The sequence below is a fragment of the Macrotis lagotis genome, chromosome 4, assembly GCF_037893015.1.
Source record: "Macrotis lagotis isolate mMagLag1 chromosome 4, bilby.v1.9.chrom.fasta, whole genome shotgun sequence".
In the NCBI taxonomy this organism is placed as follows: domain Eukaryota; kingdom Metazoa; phylum Chordata; class Mammalia; order Peramelemorphia; family Peramelidae; genus Macrotis; species Macrotis lagotis.
In genome coordinates this window covers 203,506,172-203,523,280 of record NC_133661.1, presented here as the reverse complement: position 1 = coordinate 203,523,280, position 17,109 = coordinate 203,506,172, and the positions used below count along the sequence as shown (strand labels likewise).

Below are 17,109 nucleotides of genomic sequence, written 5' to 3'. Positions count from 1 at the left end.
GGCCCCTCCTGCCGGGCCCCGCCCCGCCCCGGCCGGGCCCCGCCCCTCTGCCCCGGCCCCTCCTGCCGGGCCCCGCCCCCCGGCCCCTCGGCCCCGGCCCCTCCTGCCGGGCCCCGCCCCCCGGCCCGGCCCCGCCCCCGCGCGCCTGCGCAGCGGCGGAGGGACGGCCCGGCGGGATGGCGGCCGTTTTGGAGGCGCTGCTGCGCGGGGACGTGACGGCGGCGGCCGCCGTGCGGTGGCTGGCGCGCGGGCCGCGCGGCGCGGAGGTAACGGGCGCCCGGCGCGGGCGGGGCGGGCGGGGCGGGGCGGCGCCCCCGGCGCGGCCTCCCGCACGCTTCTCCCTCCCCCCGCAGGACGCCCCCGCGGAGCCGGCCGCCCTGGCGCCCCTCGCGCCGCTGCGGAAGGACTTCGTGCCGTTCCTGCTCAACTTCCTGCGCGAGCAGAGCGGCCGCGCCCTGCCCCCGGGGCCGCCCACCCCGGCCAAGGCCCCCGGGGCCGGCCTGGGGCGCCCGGCGCGCGGCGGCGGGGGCGGGGGCCGGGGGGCGCGCGGTCAGCTCTTCCCGCCCGAGCCCGCCGCCGCCTCGCTCGGGGACGCCCCGCCGGCCCGCCGCGGAGGGGGCGGCCGGCGGCGGGGCCGGGGCGGCGGGGACGGCGGGCCCCGGGGCGCCCCCGGCCCCGCGCCGGCCGAGCCCCCCAACCTGGGCAACCTGGAGGAGTTCCCCCCCGTGGGCTCCGGCCCCCCCGGGTGAGGACCCCCGCGGCGCCGGGCCGGGGGGGGGGGGCAAGGGCGGGAGGAGGGGGGCGGGCGCCGCGAGCGGGAGGAAACCTGTGGGGCTCCCAGCAGGGTGAAGCCCTCCCGGAGGATCAACCCCACGCGCGTGAGCGCCGAGCGGCCGCTGTCCAAGCCCAAGACCTGCTTCACCTCCCCGCCCCTCGGCCGGGGCCGGCCCGCCGCCAGCCTGGAGCCCGCCCCGGGGCGCGGCAGCCTGCAGGAGGAGCGCGAGATGCTGCGCCAGGAGCGGTGCGGGTCCCGGGGCGGTGCGGGCCCCCGGGGGGTGCGGGTCCTGGGGCGGTGCGGGCCCCCGGGGGGTGCGGGTCCCGGGGCGGGGCGGGTCCCGGGGCGGGGCGGGCCCCCCCCCGCCTCGGGACGGCTGACCAGCCCCGCCCCCGTGTGCACCCCCAGATCCAAGCTGCTGCAGCAGGCCCCCGGCCCCGCTCTCCCCGCCCCGGAGCCCGCGCTCCCCGCCCCCAGTAGAGCCGCCAGCCTGGCCCCGGAGCCCGCGGACCCCGGCCGGGTGTCCTGCCCGCGGAGGCTGGAGCTGGTCGCCGCAGTCTATGCGTCCTGCATCGCGGGTGAGTGAGGCCTGCCCGGGGTCCGGGGCCGGGGCCCACCCCAAGGCGGCCCCGCCGGCCGGGCTCTCACGGGCCCCGCTCTCCTTCAGAGAACCTGGTCCCGAGCCTCTTCTTGGAGCTGTTCTTCGTCCTTCAGCTGCTCACCGTCCGGCGGATACTGGAGGTGGACGATGACGACCTGGGACCCAGCCTCGGGGGTCAGTAGGAGAGCGTGCCCTGCAGAAGCATCCGCCGGACAGCTGAGACCAGAACACCCGGGGCTGATGTTCCCTTCCTGTCCTCTAGGTCCCCTCAAGAGGCCCCTATTCCAGAGCATCCACGACTGTGTGTTTTTTGCAGTGCAGGTTTTGGAGCATCAGTTCCAGTGAGTTTCATTAGTATAGTCGCTTGACCCTTCTCACGAATCCCCTCTGCTTTCTTGGCAGCCCGTTGGAGTACTTAAACTTGACTCTGGGCACAGGCTTGAGTCTTGAATCCACATGACCCATGTGTTGGTGGCTCACCTCTTTTTTATGCCTGATGTTCTTGACCCGTTCTCTCCAGCCCTCCTTTGTAAGCGCTTATTTTCTTTTGGGCCCATATTCACACTATTTTTCTTACCCTCTGAACTGTAATAGTCTTTGAACACTTCTGTCCCCGTCCACTCTGTATTTCTTCCCCGAGGTTGATAGGGCCATAAATTTTGAACTGGAAAGGACCTCAGAGATCATGCTAATCTGGCTCCCTCATTTTACAGAGGAGGAAATACACCCAAGGATATTCGGGAACTAGCCAAAAACCATACGGATAATGAACACCAGAGATAAGATTTGAATCTAGGTCTTCTAATTCCAGAACCACTTTTCCTTTTACTGTGCCAGGACTAGGCCATTTGTATGTTAGCCAGGCTGGGCCTCAAAACTCAGTGATACAATCTGTCATGCTCTCTCCAGTTCTCACATCCTTGTCCTCCTCACTTCTGTGCAGCTTATTCCCTGTTGTGACTATTCTCATCCCTTCCTCCAGGGTTCTCTCCCACCTGGACAAAGGGACATTGAAGCTGCTAGCTGAGAATGAGCGTCTGCTTTGCTTCTCTCCTACTTTGCAGGGCCGACTCCGGGATGCCTATGAAAGCAGTACAGCTAAGGTACTCATTTTAACCTGTACCTGACTCCTCTACTCAAAACTTCGGCCTTTCTTAGACTAGCAAAACACAAGGAATACCAGTGATTTAACCAAATAATTTGCAAACTTCATTTTTTTTTTGTGATTAAGGCCAGCTCTATGCGCCTGGGTGAATGCATAGAGAGTTTGTGGTTGACTTCTGAGGACTACTGGCTTAACTTTGTGATATGCTTTAGGTTTCTCTGCTGCTATCACTCCCTGCCCAGGCTGTCTCCTTTCAGCCAGAAACAGACAACCGTGCAAATTTCTCTAGTGACCGGGCCTTTCATACTTTCAAGAAGCAGAGGTGATGGGAGGGGAGGGGGGTAGTCGTTATTCTGTGGGACAGGTGGTGTTTGTTACCCTGGGAACCAGGAGCCTCATATTAATGAGGCACTAATAAAGCCCAAGGAATGGATTTGATTTCCCACTTGTGTTTTTAACTCCATTGTCCTTCTTTGACATAGATTGTACTCCACCGCCTATCAGAAAGCTGCATGTCATTTAATCTTAAGGGTCATGGGGTGAGAAGATGGATGAATCTACATAGGTCCATTAAAATAAATCTAAAAGGCTATAGTATATGCTTTGGAGTAAAACTAATCCCTTAGTTGAGAAACTGTCATCATATTTGGAGTGAACTTTGGGTGGATTATTATAGGGCATAGATTTTTAGCCCTGGTTGGCTAGGCATTCTATTGTCTCTTTCCTTAGGGATGTATTTTATGAGGTGCTCCGGGAATGGGAGGATCGGCATGAGGAACCTGGCTGGGATTTTGAGAAAGGCTTAGGTAACAGGATCAGGTAGGTACCCTTATTTATATAGGCTGTTTTTTCTTCCTTTCCTCCAGCAAAGAAGCAGTCCAGTAACTGGATTGGGGTATGATGGGAAGTGATAGTCTTTGGATTTTTGTCAAGACTAGTTATTGCTTCACTTTTTATTGACCTCCTGACCACTTGGATTTGAAAGAAGGACTCTTGAATTCATCTATTCATAGGTGACTCAATCAGGATTAGTTTAATTAACCCTTATTCCTATATGTGGGTTCAGAGGAGCCCTAAATACCTGGGCAGGATTCTTCAGTTAGCTTCTTTTATAGTTCTTATTTTTCCTTATAGGCAAAGGAACACTTATAATCATAACTTTTCTTGATAAGAGAGTTTAGGGGCTGAGCTATTGCTTGATTTAAACCCACTAACATCTTTATAACTTGTCTCCTAAAGGGCACACATGCAGAGAAGCGTTTTTTCTTTCCCACTTAGACTTTCCCTACTTCTTTTCATATTCTGCCTTTCCTTTGATCACTCCATAGGTCCATAATGAGTCAACTCTCTGCAGCCTCCAGTCACGGCCATTTTGTTCGACTTTTTCAGAAACAACTTCTTCAGGTGATGACCACATTACTGCCACCCCCCAGGCCTGGGGACTTAGCAGTCAGGAGATAGAAAAGGGGGTTGAGGTAATACTACAAGGAGCAGCTCGAATTTTAGGAAAGAGTGGTGGGTCCTTGGGAAGCCACAGCCTAGAAGCTGGGATTCCATCTCTACAGATAAGTTTAGATTGGAGAAGTGACCCTAACTCTGCCAAATTAACTAGGAGGTTGAAGCAGATGTAGAGCTGGTTATTTACCCTACGTTGACTAACATTGTGAGTTTTCTCTTGACTTTTACTATGCTGTTACCTTATGTCGTTATCTTAATTTCTTAGGTCCCTGTTTCTTCCAGTAACTGTTCTGTTTCTGACGTATTTCTGCTATATTTTCTTTCTGTCCCAGATGTGTCAGAACCCTTCAGGTGCTGGAGGAATGGCTTTGGGTGAGGCCCCTGACCCAGATGTGTTGAGCATGCTAGGTGCTGACAAACTGGGTCGACTTCGACGTCTGCAGGAGCGACTGGTGGCTCCTCAGAGTAGTAGTGGACCCTGTCCACCACCTACCTTTCCTGGTTGGCAAGGCTTTTTCCGTGACTTCATTTTAAGTGCCAGCAGGTGAGCATCTAAGGGGAAAACGCTTATCAACAGCAGAGTCTAGAAAAGGCTACCTGAAGTACAGAGCAGATACTTCTCCATTCTCTTTCATATATAAGATAAAGCATTTGTACTCCATGACCTCTAAGGCTCTTTTTAGTTTTTAATGCTCTGGGATTAAAATTCCAGTCTCTCTCAACCTCTCCTTCCTTCTACTCAAAGACATAGAAATCACTTTACCTCTGGAGTATTCTTACTCAAATTATTCTCCCCACTGTCATGTTCTTTCTTCCTTTCTAGTTTTCAGTTTAACCAACACCTTATGGACAGTCTGAGTTTGAAGATCCGAGAACTTAATGACCTTTCCTTGCCCCAGCACGAACCCAGTGATGAGGATGGGGAGTCTGATGTGGACCGGCAGGTAGAAAAAGACTAGGAATGAGGAGGAGGGAGAAGTGGGAAGAGAGTGGGAGAATTCTTCAGACTTTGGGTAGAAGACAGTTTTAGGGACAGAATTTCAGAATGTTGATGTTTAATGGTGGATTATAGACTTATCTTGACCTCATTTCTCTTGATCCTCCCATAGGATGAAAGAAGACAGTTTGCCTCAGTGCTGCTGAGTCTCCGCCTTTTGGCCAAGTTTCTGGGCTTTGTGGCTTTTCTTCCTTATCGAAGCCCTGAACCACCTCCAACTCGTGAGCTACAAGATTCAGCTCTGGCCCTCAGGAACCAGGTAAGTGAGGGACCTGATGGGTTGGGAGTATCAGTGCAGGGCTCAAGATGAACAGTTTACCTGAGGCTGTCACCCTCAATGGGTTCTTTAGATGGAGCAGAGTAAGGAACAACTGGGGCTTGCTGTCATTCTTCAGTAATGACTACCTCATTCATTTACCCATAGTTCTTTATCTGGTCCTCGCCTATCAATGATGCACACATTCTTCCCCCTCCCAGGTGCCTCCTGTATTGGATGTGCTGACTTTACTGCACCAGGGGTTACAGAACCACCAAGTGGTGCTCACCGTACCCTGGCTGGTTGAGTTCCTCTCTTTTGTTGACCACATTGCTCCCTTACTGGATTATTACCACAGCGTCTTCTCTCTCCTGTTGCAGCTATACCGGTGAGCAGCCAGGATACAGAACAGAACCAGTGGTCTTAGAATAGGATTTGGGCATATAATTCCCTGACCAGTTTTTTTTTTGGGGGGGGTAGCATTCTTTATCATAAGTCCTTCAGAGAACTTCCTTCGATATTATTTCCCTGTTATTACTAGCTGTATTTCTCTCCTTTCTTCCTGTCCTTTCTCAAAAGTGTGTTGCATCTGACTCTTTACATCTTCCACCCCCCCACCCCCCAATCCCCTTTCTTCCATCATTTTCCTCTAGGGTAAGATGATTTCTATACCCAATTGAACGTGCTTGTCATTCCCTCTCTAAGCCAGTTTCGATGAGAATAAGGTTCACTAGATTTTTAAACAGGTTTAAGGGACTGAGTTAGTATGGAGTCTCCTATGACCCAGGTCAGCTACAAAATCAAAAGGAAGACAAAATATATGATGACTAGAAAAATAGTGTCTATATTTGCTCCTAGGAGCCTGATCCTAACGGAAGAGAATAGAAGAATGTTTTTTCTGAACAAATTGCTGCTCCTTGCTGTGCTAGGATGGCTTTTCCAGGTTGGAACCAAAGACCTCAGATGGGAGCAAAATGTATCTTGGTGTTGGGAAGAAGGGTGCTTAGGGTTTTGACTATGGTTGGAACCAGAAATATGTTTTACAAGGGATAGCAGAAAATATCCTGTCAACTCACTGGGAACTACCAAGAAGTACATGTGAAATGTTCATCCTCTGAAGAACAATTGTATCTGCCCCGATCTCTTTACAGATCCCTACAGTTCCAGAAGACTTGTTCTTTTTGGCAGAAGGCCGGCTAGATACCTTGGAAGGAGCCACATTGCCCTTGGTGCCGGGTCTGGTGAGTGATGGGACTAAGGGGTGGCAGAAGGAGACCTCTTACCTAGTGAAAGAACCCAGGACTGGAAGTTAAGAGGTCCTGGATTTAAGATCCAGTTCTGTTACTTATGTTGACTCGGGGTCAGTCATTTAACCTGAGTCTCAGTTTCCTTATCTGCAAAACATAAATGGCTGTTTTCACCAGTCAGTGTGAGAGCATGATGTGTCCTCAGAGTAATACAGTGGAAAGAGCATTAATAATTTGAGAATCAGAGAACCTGCTTTCAAATTCTATTTTCTGTCTGACCTTAAGCCAATCAATATCCTCATTTATAAAATGTTTGACTGGATGTTCTTGCTTTCCTATCTCCCAGGACACATTGCCTGTTGTGGATCAACAACTTCTCTACACCTGCTGCCCTTTCATTGGTAAGCATCAGACCCTCTTAAAAGGTGAAATCCTGGTGATCCATAAGCAGACACTGACTGAAGCCCTCTGTGTGTCTGTAATTTCTAGATCTCCTAAGGTGATGGCTTTCTGATATCTTTCAATACCCTGAATTTATTACTTGAGGAAATGAGTTCCAGACTCTCAGCAATTTCCATAATCTTATAGATAAGGTGTTTCTGAGATGACGAGCCTTTCTCTTAATCCAGGAGAACTTCGGAAGCTGCTTGCTTCCTGGGTATCTGGTAGCAGTGGACGAAGTGGGGGCTTTGTGAGGAAAATTACTCCAACCTCAACTACTGCCCTAGGATCTCAGACCCCAAAAACATTCCAAGGGCTACAGGTAAGTTAGAGAATGAGGAGTAGAGATTACTAAAAGGAAAAATGAGTTGATGGGACCTAGGGTTCCTTTGTCTTGTTTACCCTCACACAGGCAGAGTTAGCCCGAGCCTTCTTCCACAACCAACCACCTTCTCTTCGAAGGACTGTGGAATTTGTTGCAGAGAGAGTTGGGTCCAATTGCATCAAACACATTAAGTGAGAGTCCTGAGCCTTATCTCTGCGATTCCCCCTTTGTCCTTCACTGAATGGGGTGGAGGGTAGTAAATTTTATTTTCTAACTAAATTTCCCTGAACTTTACAATCTAGGGCAACATTTGTGGCTGACCTAGTACGACAAGCAGAATCATTGCTACAGGAGCAACTTGGGGAGCAGGAACAAGAAGGGGGAGCCTCAGCCCAGCTTTTGGAGGCATTGTGTGATCAGATCTGCACAGAGGGAGGACAAGCCTTAACTCAAGGGCGAGAGTAAGAAACAGATCTGCACTTCTCTCTTCCCTCTCTCTGTCTTTGTCCCTTGTCTTCTGAATCCCATTCCTGGTGAGAATTGGCCTTAAGAGAAAAAAAAAATCTAAGCAGGGCAATGGAGGGCAAAATGAGTTAAGGTGGAGATTTTAGGCTCAGCATGAAAAAATCCCAAGACAGCCAGCAGAGGCAGGTGGTTATTTAAAGGAGCCACAGCCATCAGCTATGGAACTTTTCACACTTTTTCTCATTTTCCTTGGTGTTTTTTTTTCTTCCAGGACTTCCTTAGTCCCGGTAATTTTTCTTCCTTAGTTTCAGTAATCCTTACCCAGTCTCCCTTTCCATGTACAACTTTTTAAAGTTTCAGTCGTTGCTACATTTTAACTCAAATATAATTTGTAACAGAGGGGTACCAGCAGGACCTGGGTTGGCAAGTCATTTTCTTGTTGCCTTGACCACCTGTGGCTATGAATTGCCAAATGTCATACTGTATTGGGAGCCCTCCCATACACAAAAGTGTAAGACTGGGTACCAGTCTTTACAGGTATAGCCGTTTGCTCTCTCCTGTCAGACAGGAAGGAATCTCTAGACCAAGAACCTGTAATGATCTCAAACAAGACAATACATGTTCTTTTCAATGATCTCTGTACTCAGTCTCCTCCTCATTTCAGATTTTGCAGAAAAAAGGGCCCCGAGGCTGTACGGGTGCTGCTGCCAGAGGAAACTTCCCCAGCTGTATGTAGTGGGGGGTTCTGATTAAGTAACCTAAGCCACATCAGTGGGGCAGGTGGGGGTGGGGCAGGTGTGGGTTGGGGTAAGTAACACATGGGAGGAAGGGATCCAACCAGGATGCCAAAAACTACTCGAGAACTGCTTCCCTTCAGTGGAGAAAATTCCTTTGTTTTTGATGGTGATGTTGGTGATATGTGTCACAGGTCCTGAGGAGTGCAGAGGATATTGCTGTAGGGCTTGCTATAGAAAAGGCCTGTGCTTGGTTATCAGCCAACATCACAGGTAAAGTTTTGGGGAAGTGGAGAATTGGCCAATGTTCATACTCATGTGAAAAAACCTGGCTTGAAGGTTGGCTTAGGTGACTCTTCTTTCTTGCCTATAGCCCTGATCCGGAGGGAAGTAAAAGCAGCTGTGAGCAGAACACTTCGAGCCCAGGGTCCTGATGTAGCTGCCCAGGGGGAGAGGAGGGGCTGCTCCCGTGCCTGTGAGCACCATGCTCCCCTCCCCTCCCACCTCATCTCCGAGATCAAAGTACACAGCTACCCTTGCCCCATTGCCCCTCTCATTACCTCCATTCTAGTATTCAGAGATACAGCTCTCTCCCATTTCTCTGGGTTTTTCTCCATTTCTTCCATTCATCAGTGAACTGTATTTGAAAAGTTGCTTCCATAATTCCATTCCTGTTGTTTTTGTTGGGGGTCTAGAAGTAGGAAATGGAAAATACAGCCCACTAACCAGAATCACGCTACACAAATCCAAGGTACAAGTAAGAGTGTGAATGTTAGCAAAGGATCTAAGGGGACAGTGGCTAAGAAATGTGTTATTGTTGGGATGGAAAAGAATAAACAGATATGAAAAGGATTGGGAAATAGACTAAAAAATATTAGACTTGAAATTAGTAGGAAGAGGAGAAAGCTAGAAGGCCTTTAGTATAGACACATAGGACCAGCTGTTTTCTCACTCCAGAGAGGACAGAACAAGAGGGGGGAAAAAACTGAGTAAGCATAAGATGCCTGGAAGAATTTTCAAGAAATCCTTTTGTCTCCCCTATCCTAATAAAACTGCCCCCTGGGAGAATGATTAGTTTCAACCCTACCCCAGCCCTAGAATAAGGGGGGGAGGAGTTGTCTTCCAGTTCTGTAACCTTTTCTTTCCAAGCCACTGCTTACTGGCTACCACAGTTCTTGACCATTAGCACTATTTAGTGCAGGCAGAGGAGGACACAGGAATCGTTCTTGTGCCCCTTGTGATGATGGTTCTACTGCCTTCCTCCCTTCCTTCTGTAGGACGTGCTTGCTCTCACTGTGGGTCCTCGGGATCCTGAGGAGGGGATTACTCCAGAGCAGCTGGAGACACTCCTACAGCAGCTGAGGGAGACCCTTCAGTGCCGGCAGGTGAGATTGGACCCAGCTGCGGGGGTTGCTTTTAGTTCTGTTGCTTATGTTCAATCCATTTACTCCTCTTTATCTTCACAGTTCCTTTGCCCAATCTCTGAGCAGCAGCTTGCAAAGTGCTCTGTGGAATTGGCCTCTTTTCTTGGTATGGTGCTGCAGCTCAGGGAGGGAGGGAAGAACTTTGGATGGTTGCCTACCATGGATGTTCCGTGGAATGGCCCAAGGACTCAATTTTCTTAACAGTTGCTGACCAGGTCCCAACCCTGGGGCCTTCAACCCCACACAGACTGGAAAGGGGGGAAACCCTAGCACTTTTGCAAACACTCCTTTCACTCTGGCACGAGGACTTCCAAGTGCCCGTTCCACTGCAGCTGCTGCTCAGCCCAAGAAACGTGGGGCTTCTGGCAGATACACGGCCAAGAGAGGTGGGTTCCCCAGAGACTAAAGGCTTCCAAGGCAACCTAGGGTTCTACAGCAGGTGTTTCCACCTCTGTCCTTTGTCTTTTCCCTGGCGGTTCTTCTGATACCACTCTTGGGTTGCAGTGGGACCTGTTGCTGTTCCTGCTTCGGGGACTGGTGGACCGAGGGCTAATGGGAAGGGTGGAGATAGAAACCTGCCTGAGGAGTCTCCACCAGGCCTCCTGGCCCGAGGTAAGGGTTCCTGGCTCTGTTGTGGGGAGTATGAGGATGAAACGGAGGCCTGTTCCAAGTGTCACACTGGATTATTAGAGTAAAGAGCTAAACTGGAAAGAGAATGATTAGGTTGTCCAAAACCAATTGATAATAGCTGCATGTAGTGCTTATTAAGTGCTTTAACAGATCTCATAACTTAAGAGGATAACTGTTATCCCCATCTTACAGATGAGGGAACTGAGGTGAAGTGATTTGTCCAGGGTCACAAGGTAAAATAAAATAGTACAGCTGGATTTGAACAAAAATCCCTGACTCCAGTGACAGACAATGAATGTTATCACTTAGTTTCCCAGTTTAGGACCATTTACATGCACCTCAAGCATTCTACTCTCAGGGAAGAAATTTCATGTCAAATATGAAGGAACCAAGGAGGATGATCTTACTCCGTCACTGTGAAATCCCTGGCTATTAAGTTTGAGGCTTGTAGTGTTTTCCCACCAATAAAAAAAAACCTTTTATTCCCATTCTATAATTTCCCCCAGGACTTTTCTGAGGAGCTAGCAACGCTGTCTTGCCTATTTCTGGCTGAGCCACAGGTACCAGGACCCAGGTTAAGAGCTTGTGAATTGATGAGACCACCTCGTGGGACTGTCCTGGCCCAAAGTTAGGGTCATTGTATGAGGTGTCCTCCACCTTGGAGCTCATGGTCAAAAAGCTACAGCCCTCACTTTATATAGTCTCAGTGAAGGAAGCAAGAGCCTGTCCTATAAGAAGTTGTCCACCTAATGGTCCTTACCAGAAGATGGAAGAAGAGAATCACCCTGAGCTGCCATAAGTAATAATAGGCCCAATGGGGAGTCTTCAAGTTTCCTACCCAGAGCTATCTTCAGGACATAGGTGACAAACTCTAGGAGCCCCGAAGGAAGGAGAGAGAGCTTTTATCACTATCGCTTGGACTCTTAAGTGGATACTGTCAGAGAGGAGCTAAACTGCTGCTTACCCAGAAGCTTTTTTGGACTTTTGTGGTTTTAGAAAAGCAGGAGACTGACTTCTTGCTTATATTAACTTATAGGAGGAAGATTTAAATAAAAATGTAGAGCTTTGGGAGTTCACCAGAGTATGCATAATGGATTCCAGCAACAGATCACACCTCACTCTATTTTACCAGCATGCCCAGTTTCAGGGAAGCCTAGGTGGCTGTTATTTAAATACTATCTATGAACCAGAAAAGGAAGTCCATGGGGGGAGAAGGGATTTCCTTTTTTTTTTTAATACTAAAATAAATACTTTGTCAAACAAAAGAGTGTTTAGCCTTTCCTATATGCAAGACACATTTCAAGACAAGAGGGTTATCCCTACTACCCACTGAGTGACAAAGAGTTGCTTTTGAAAAAAATGTCTCACTGCTCCAAACTCCATAACCCTGTGGGATTTTTGAAACTCAGTATGAGACCTAGGAACACCACTATACACTTTCAGATGGGCTAGGAGAGAAGTCTCCTTGGCTTGAGAGTTGGGGATCCTGACTGCTAGAAAAAAATCCAGAAACAGGTTGACGAGAGTTTTGATATTCTGACAGGCTTTGATTTGTACCATTACTGCTGCCTATTATTCCTACAACCTGGTCAATGAGCTTGAATTTCATTCTTGAATTATTTCTAATGGTTCTGACCAAATGTGGCCATTAGTCTAGTGGTAACATATTTGAAGGGTGACGAGGTGGTACATAAATAAGAATTTTAATCAATTGTTGATTGTATTGCTTGAAAAATAAAGTTTAAAAACAGTTTTAAAAAACCACATTCAATAATACAAATAACTTAACCTAGAACTATAGTAGAAAAGGGGAAACTGGAGGTGAGGCAAGGGGTCCATAAAAGTTAAAAAAATAAAATTTTGCTGCACTGTACAGAATTTGCCCTTTACTCACACACTTTATCCCCATTCTATTCCCAGTATAATCCTCTGATTCAGTATTGAATGAGGGGATATTAACAAAATCCCCCTCAACTTGGCCCTGGAAAAGTAGGTGAGGTCAGACTAAAGCTGGGATGAGAAAAGATGAATTCAACCTTTCCCATCACCTTCCCAGTGATTGAGGGCTCCTTGCAGATGCTTAATAAAAGCCTGTTGCCATAAAGCAGGATGAACATCTATTTGGGGGATATTGGTGACAGGAAACCAGATCATTGTCAGGGCTGACTTTTTTTTTCTGCTTGGGACAGAGAAGTCCGTTCCCCTGCACTTAACCTCAGTACCCAAAGTGAACATGAAGAAAGGAAGGGAAGGAAAGTTGAGAGAGGAACTAAAGAGCCTGGAGGATAGGATTCTGAACTGCCTGCCTGGTGAAAACATGTCTATTCTTCAAAGCCCTTTTCATTCTATCTAGTTTCTCAGGGGCCTCAGCCCCTTTTCCTCTTAATGTAGGACGCAGATTTAATGCCTCCTACTTTTCCAAGTCAGGAATACTGGCTTATATGGTCACTAAGTCTGCCAACTCACTAAGAAAAGCCCATTTCCCCACCTTTTCACCAAGTTCTCCCAACTCGGGTTAAATGGGGCCCAACCCTGTACCCATGGGCTATATGGCCCCAAAACCAAACAAGCAAAGCTGTGGGGGTGGCAAGGCAAGAAAGTGGAGCAGAGAGAGATGGGACCATTTATGAGACTCAAAATATGATGGCCATTGATGTAGAGGTACCTAGATCTGAAAAAGTGGCCCCTTCACTGCAATACCAGGGCCAAGAGGTTCAGGCCCCCCCTTGTTCTGCAGTGGGACCACATGTGGCAATGTGTTTATTTGCCAACAGCTCTTGGACTGAGCTGCTGACAACCCCCCATCCCACTGTCACTTGTTGCCCCTCATCTCTTGTGCTGCAGTAAGCTCCACCATTAATCTGCTACAGGGTCTTTTCATGGCCACCTTCTGGACCTGTCTCTCAGTAGAACCAGCTCTGTGAGTTTGGGAATTAGCTACTGAGGAAGGAAGCCAGGTTTGCTATTACCAATGGCTGTTGCTTGGCACAGTGAGTCAGCAGCCCAGGGGGAAGGCCTGGAGCCCCCAGTTCCACCTGAAATAAAGGCAGAGAAGAAAATAGATGATGCTAACACAAGTACCTAGGAGAGAATGACATGACTGTTCCACAGGATCCCTACATTGTATCTGAAGAAAAAAATGACTACACCCATAGCTTATACTACTCTTCTCTGACCCCTTAGCAGATTGTGCTGCTAAGGACTTAGATCCTGGAGGGAGCTTTCTGGATCCTGGAAGTAAGGGCTGGGCCAAACAACATTTCATCCTAAGGCCCCTACCTCCATGTCAGAGAGTGATGATGACGATGGTCCATTTTCCAAAAAAGTCTGAAAATAGCTATAGGATGCCTGGCAACCCCTGGGGAAATACTGAAATGTCACTTCCAAATAAAAGCCCCTCAACTATAGCAGACTTCCCACAGCCTTAATTAACACTTGGGAAGACAAGACTCCTTTGGGATTTACAGTTTTGTTTTTGTTTGTTTTTTTAGTTAATGGCCCAAGGTCACAGAAATGGCACCAGATACACATTCGCCAAGTCATGAAGTTACTGCCAAGACCCATGAGGCTGGTTTGAACCAGTCCCAAGCCATGGCCTCAGCCAGTCTTAAGTTCCACCCCCAAACTGATGAAAGATGTGAAGTTGCTCACCTGGACCATATAAATGACTTTAGTAACTTCCTTCCCATCCAGAGTGTGAGGCTGCAGGATCCAGGCACTGGGCAAGATCTCCCCCCGGATCCTGTTCCTGTTGGGCCGGGGCATTGACTTGTCATACACGGACTGAACTACTATAATGGTCAGGTTACCCTGGAAACAGAGAAATGTAGCCCAGATGGCAGGTGAGGGTTCTCATCTTGGAGGATGCAGCTTGCCCAATCCCCAAGACTCGCCCATACCCTCCATGCAAACTCACTTCTTTGGCTTCACCACTGACGCAGCAGAAATCCCGGGGTTGCTTCAGGCAGTTCACTGAGCTGTTGCTGACCAGGTACACTACAAGGGTGGGAAGAAGAAGTCAGAAGAGCATCGAACCCTCTCCTCATTCTCCCTTGTCCTAGGCACTGGATCTAGAGCTTCCATATTTCAGAGACCACTGCTCTTCAGTTGGAGGCACCCTGGAGCAGTGAATAGAGAGCAATTGAAGCTGCAGGCAGGAAGACCGACCTGAGTTCAAATCCAGCTTCAAGAGACTTTCCAAGTTGTGTGATTGGGCATTGCTTTGCCTGTTTGACTGTTTTTTCATCTGTAAAATGGGGGTAAACACACCTACCTCCCAGGGTTGTTAAGATAAAAATGAGATATTTGAAATATGCTTTAAGACAGGGCTTGGCCCATATGTGAGGGGCCTATTAAATCCTTGCTCCATTTCACCCTCCCCCCCTTCAGCTTTCCTAGATTTACCAAAAGATTAAGAAAACAGAAGATCCCAGAGGCACCTGACTCTGCCCTCCCTACCTTCTATTCTTCATCCTTGTTGAATTCCCATCTTTCCCTTCTTGCTCTACAAAGTGTAGCGGTCCTTAGTGACCAATATGTTAAGCCACACCCTAGCCTGGGGCTTACCCAGTTTGATGGAGCTGGTCACCCTCTGGTACAACTGGGCAATCTGAATGGACTTGTCATACAAGGTCCACAAGGTAGGATCCCTCACAGCTGCCCAGACTCGAGGCAGTGGCTGAGGCACCACCCTGGCCCCCAAGAAACCATGCCTGGTAGCTGAGGGAAATCCCTTATAGTATATTAGCACACCCTTTTCTTCACCTTGGTACCTGAATGAGAGGAGAGAGGCAAGAGGATGGGGAAGATAGAGGAGGTCATTCAAAATAGGTCCCAGTAGATCTAGGCAAGTTTCCTTAATGAAGGTCTCATCTCTGTGACATTTGAAAAACTGATCACATTTATAAGAGACATCCTTCAATTGATAAGTGATCCATTATTAGAAAATTCTAGAGAGAAAAAATCATGCTAACAACAGCCATATAAAGAAATGCTCCCAATCACTAATAATTAAAAGAAGTACATCCCTATCATATTAGCAAAACTGACAAAAAAGGGAAATGACAAATGCTGGAGGGGCTATGGGAAAATAGGCCCATCCATGTGCTTGCTGATTGAACCATGAACTGTTCTAACCATTCTGAAAAGCAAACTGGAATCATGCCCCCCAAAATCAATAAACTTCTCATGCCCATTGTCCCAGTGATACCTCTAAGAGATCTTTCAAGAAAGAGAAAAGGAAAATGAATGAAAATATATCTATCAGTTCTTTTTCTGATGACAAAAAAAAGGAAATGAGGAAAGGGTGCTGGAAAATTGGAGAAGAGTCAAACAATATATGGCATTGTGGATGGAATGTACAAGAGAAATGATCAAGGAAAAGATTTCAGAGAAGGCTTGAATGAACTGGTGCAAAGGGAACATAACTAAGAAAATCATGCTTACTATAATAACAACATTGTGAAAAAAATCTACTTTGAAACACTTTAAAGGAAGTGATCAGTGAAACAACAAACCATGAGAGCTGACCAATGAGGGAACATGTTACCACTCACTTCTTGACAGAGAAGGGTGGGCTCAAGGGGCTGAATAAGAAAAACATTTTTGGATATGGCCAACATGGAAATTTGTTTTTCTGGATGATTATTGTAAAATATTTTGTTTTTCTTTATTTTTTTTCTTTTGCTGAGGAAGAGGGGCAGAAAAAGGTGTGACTGAGAGTGATAGAGGATAAATGCCAGTTAAATGAAATAAAACCATATTTCCAAAATTATGAAAATGGACCCTAAAGGGGTATTTGAGGACAAGATAAGATGGAATGGTGGGGTCATGGGGACAGTGACATGGGAAGCTCAGCATAGGGAAGTCACAGGAACTCACTTCCAACCTGCCGCAGCCTGGCAGCTGAAGAGATTCTGCAGGTTGTCCGAACAGGCAGCCATCACCTGAAAGTAGACAGCAGCCCCATGAGTCACCAAAGCGCAGACCAATCTTCAGCCCCATGCAATGTGGTCACATTTCCTGGGTATCTCTTAACCTTTCCCATGTTCTCATTCCTCTCTTCTAGGGGAAAAAAAAAAAAAAGCCTAGCAGCTGAATACTTACTTCATTCATCATGCTGGCCAGGATGTGTTTGACCAGATCTTGGTAGAGAGTAGTGGGGGAGGAAGAGAGGCAGCTGTCTGAGTTTGACTGGATGATGAGGGACTTCCTAGGTCTGTCAGAGGAGAACTGTTGGTTTTCCCCTCGAGGCTCTAGGAGAGAAGGAAACACTTAAGGATGAGGGATGGCAGGTGGCAGGGCCAGGCCCTCTGGAGCAGGGAGCACCACTCCTTCCTTGGGGAGTCTCAGTAAAGAACCCTCAAAGCTGACACCCTTTAGCTTCCCTTCTTTCCTACTTACTGTGACCTAAGTTCTGTGCAAGCCCGGTCAGGTAGAGCTGATGGTTTCTCACCACAGAGCGGCCCCGCACAAGTGCTCCAACAATCTCTTTGAAACCAGATGAGTTAGCGTTCCCCTACAAGACAGACATGGACCCCAGAAAACCCTCAGAACTGGAGGGAGGAGGGCATGTGGCTAGGTGGTGCATTGCATAGAGCACCAGCTCTGAAGTCAGGAGTACCTGAGTCCAAATCTGGCCTCAGATACTTA

At 48.4% G+C, this 17,109-nt stretch overlaps 2 protein-coding genes across 16 annotated transcripts in view; one reads left to right on the top strand and one right to left on the bottom strand.

Moving 5' to 3' along the window:
* Nucleotides 1-168: 168 nt before the first annotated feature.
* On the top strand, nt 169-16,203 carry CDAN1 (codanin 1). 12 transcript variants are annotated; one of them, XM_074235201.1, is made up of 28 exons: nt 169-266; nt 354-745; nt 842-1,021; nt 1,184-1,353; nt 1,443-1,550; nt 1,639-1,717; nt 2,359-2,479; nt 2,694-2,803; nt 3,211-3,300; nt 3,810-3,885; nt 4,272-4,483; nt 4,763-4,883; nt 5,049-5,195; nt 5,414-5,580; nt 6,051-6,135; nt 6,344-6,433; nt 6,786-6,840; nt 7,069-7,202; nt 7,293-7,396; nt 7,508-7,666; nt 8,335-8,398; nt 8,599-8,677; nt 8,754-8,926; nt 9,682-9,789; nt 9,871-9,934; nt 10,033-10,214; nt 10,333-10,440; nt 13,950-16,203. In XM_074235201.1, exons 1-28 carry the CDS (start codon nt 177-179, stop codon nt 14,001-14,003), a joined length of 3,522 nt encoding a protein of 1,173 aa, XP_074091302.1. In that variant the 5' UTR covers nt 169-176; the 3' UTR covers nt 14,004-16,203. The 12 variants fall into 12 exon arrangements, 10 of the variants coding, with proteins under 10 accessions (XP_074091302.1, XP_074091301.1, XP_074091299.1 ...); XM_074235200.1 differs by lacking the exon at nt 13,950-16,203 and adding an exon at nt 10,965-11,723 and having other exon boundaries at nt 845-1,021; nt 8,778-8,926; XM_074235198.1 differs by lacking the exon at nt 13,950-16,203 and adding an exon at nt 10,965-11,723 and having other exon boundaries at nt 845-1,021.
* Nucleotides 10,032-17,109, bottom strand: part of STARD9 (StAR related lipid transfer domain containing 9) — a 152,830-nt gene continuing 145,752 nt past the window's right edge. For all 4 annotated transcript variants that reach the window (XM_074235193.1, XM_074235196.1, XM_074235194.1 and 1 more), the window contains 7 exons: nt 16,861-16,975; nt 16,564-16,712; nt 16,339-16,403; nt 15,025-15,230; nt 14,375-14,454; nt 14,110-14,268; nt 10,032-13,493 (listed from right to left, as the gene is read on the bottom strand). In XM_074235193.1, coding sequence (XP_074091294.1) covers nt 13,392-13,493; nt 14,110-14,268; nt 14,375-14,454; nt 15,025-15,230; nt 16,339-16,403; nt 16,564-16,712; nt 16,861-16,975 — 876 coding nt within the window. In that variant the 3' untranslated portion in view covers nt 10,032-13,391. The remainder of the gene's footprint in view (nt 13,494-14,109; nt 14,269-14,374; nt 14,455-15,024; nt 15,231-16,338; nt 16,404-16,563; nt 16,713-16,860; nt 16,976-17,109) is intronic.

Excerpts from the sequence above, each read along its gene's own strand:
- CDAN1 (XM_074235197.1), top strand. The coding sequence starts at position 177 with ATGGCGGCCGTTTTGGAGGCGCTGCTGCGCGGGGACGTGACGGCGGCG. Across the intron at positions 2,480-2,693 it reads ATGAAAGCAGTACAGCTAAG|GTTTCTCTGCTGCTATCACT; the intron begins GTACTCATTTTA and ends GATATGCTTTAG. Across the intron at positions 5,196-5,413 it reads CTCTGGCCCTCAGGAACCAG|GTGCCTCCTGTATTGGATGT; the intron begins GTAAGTGAGGGA and ends TCCCCCTCCCAG.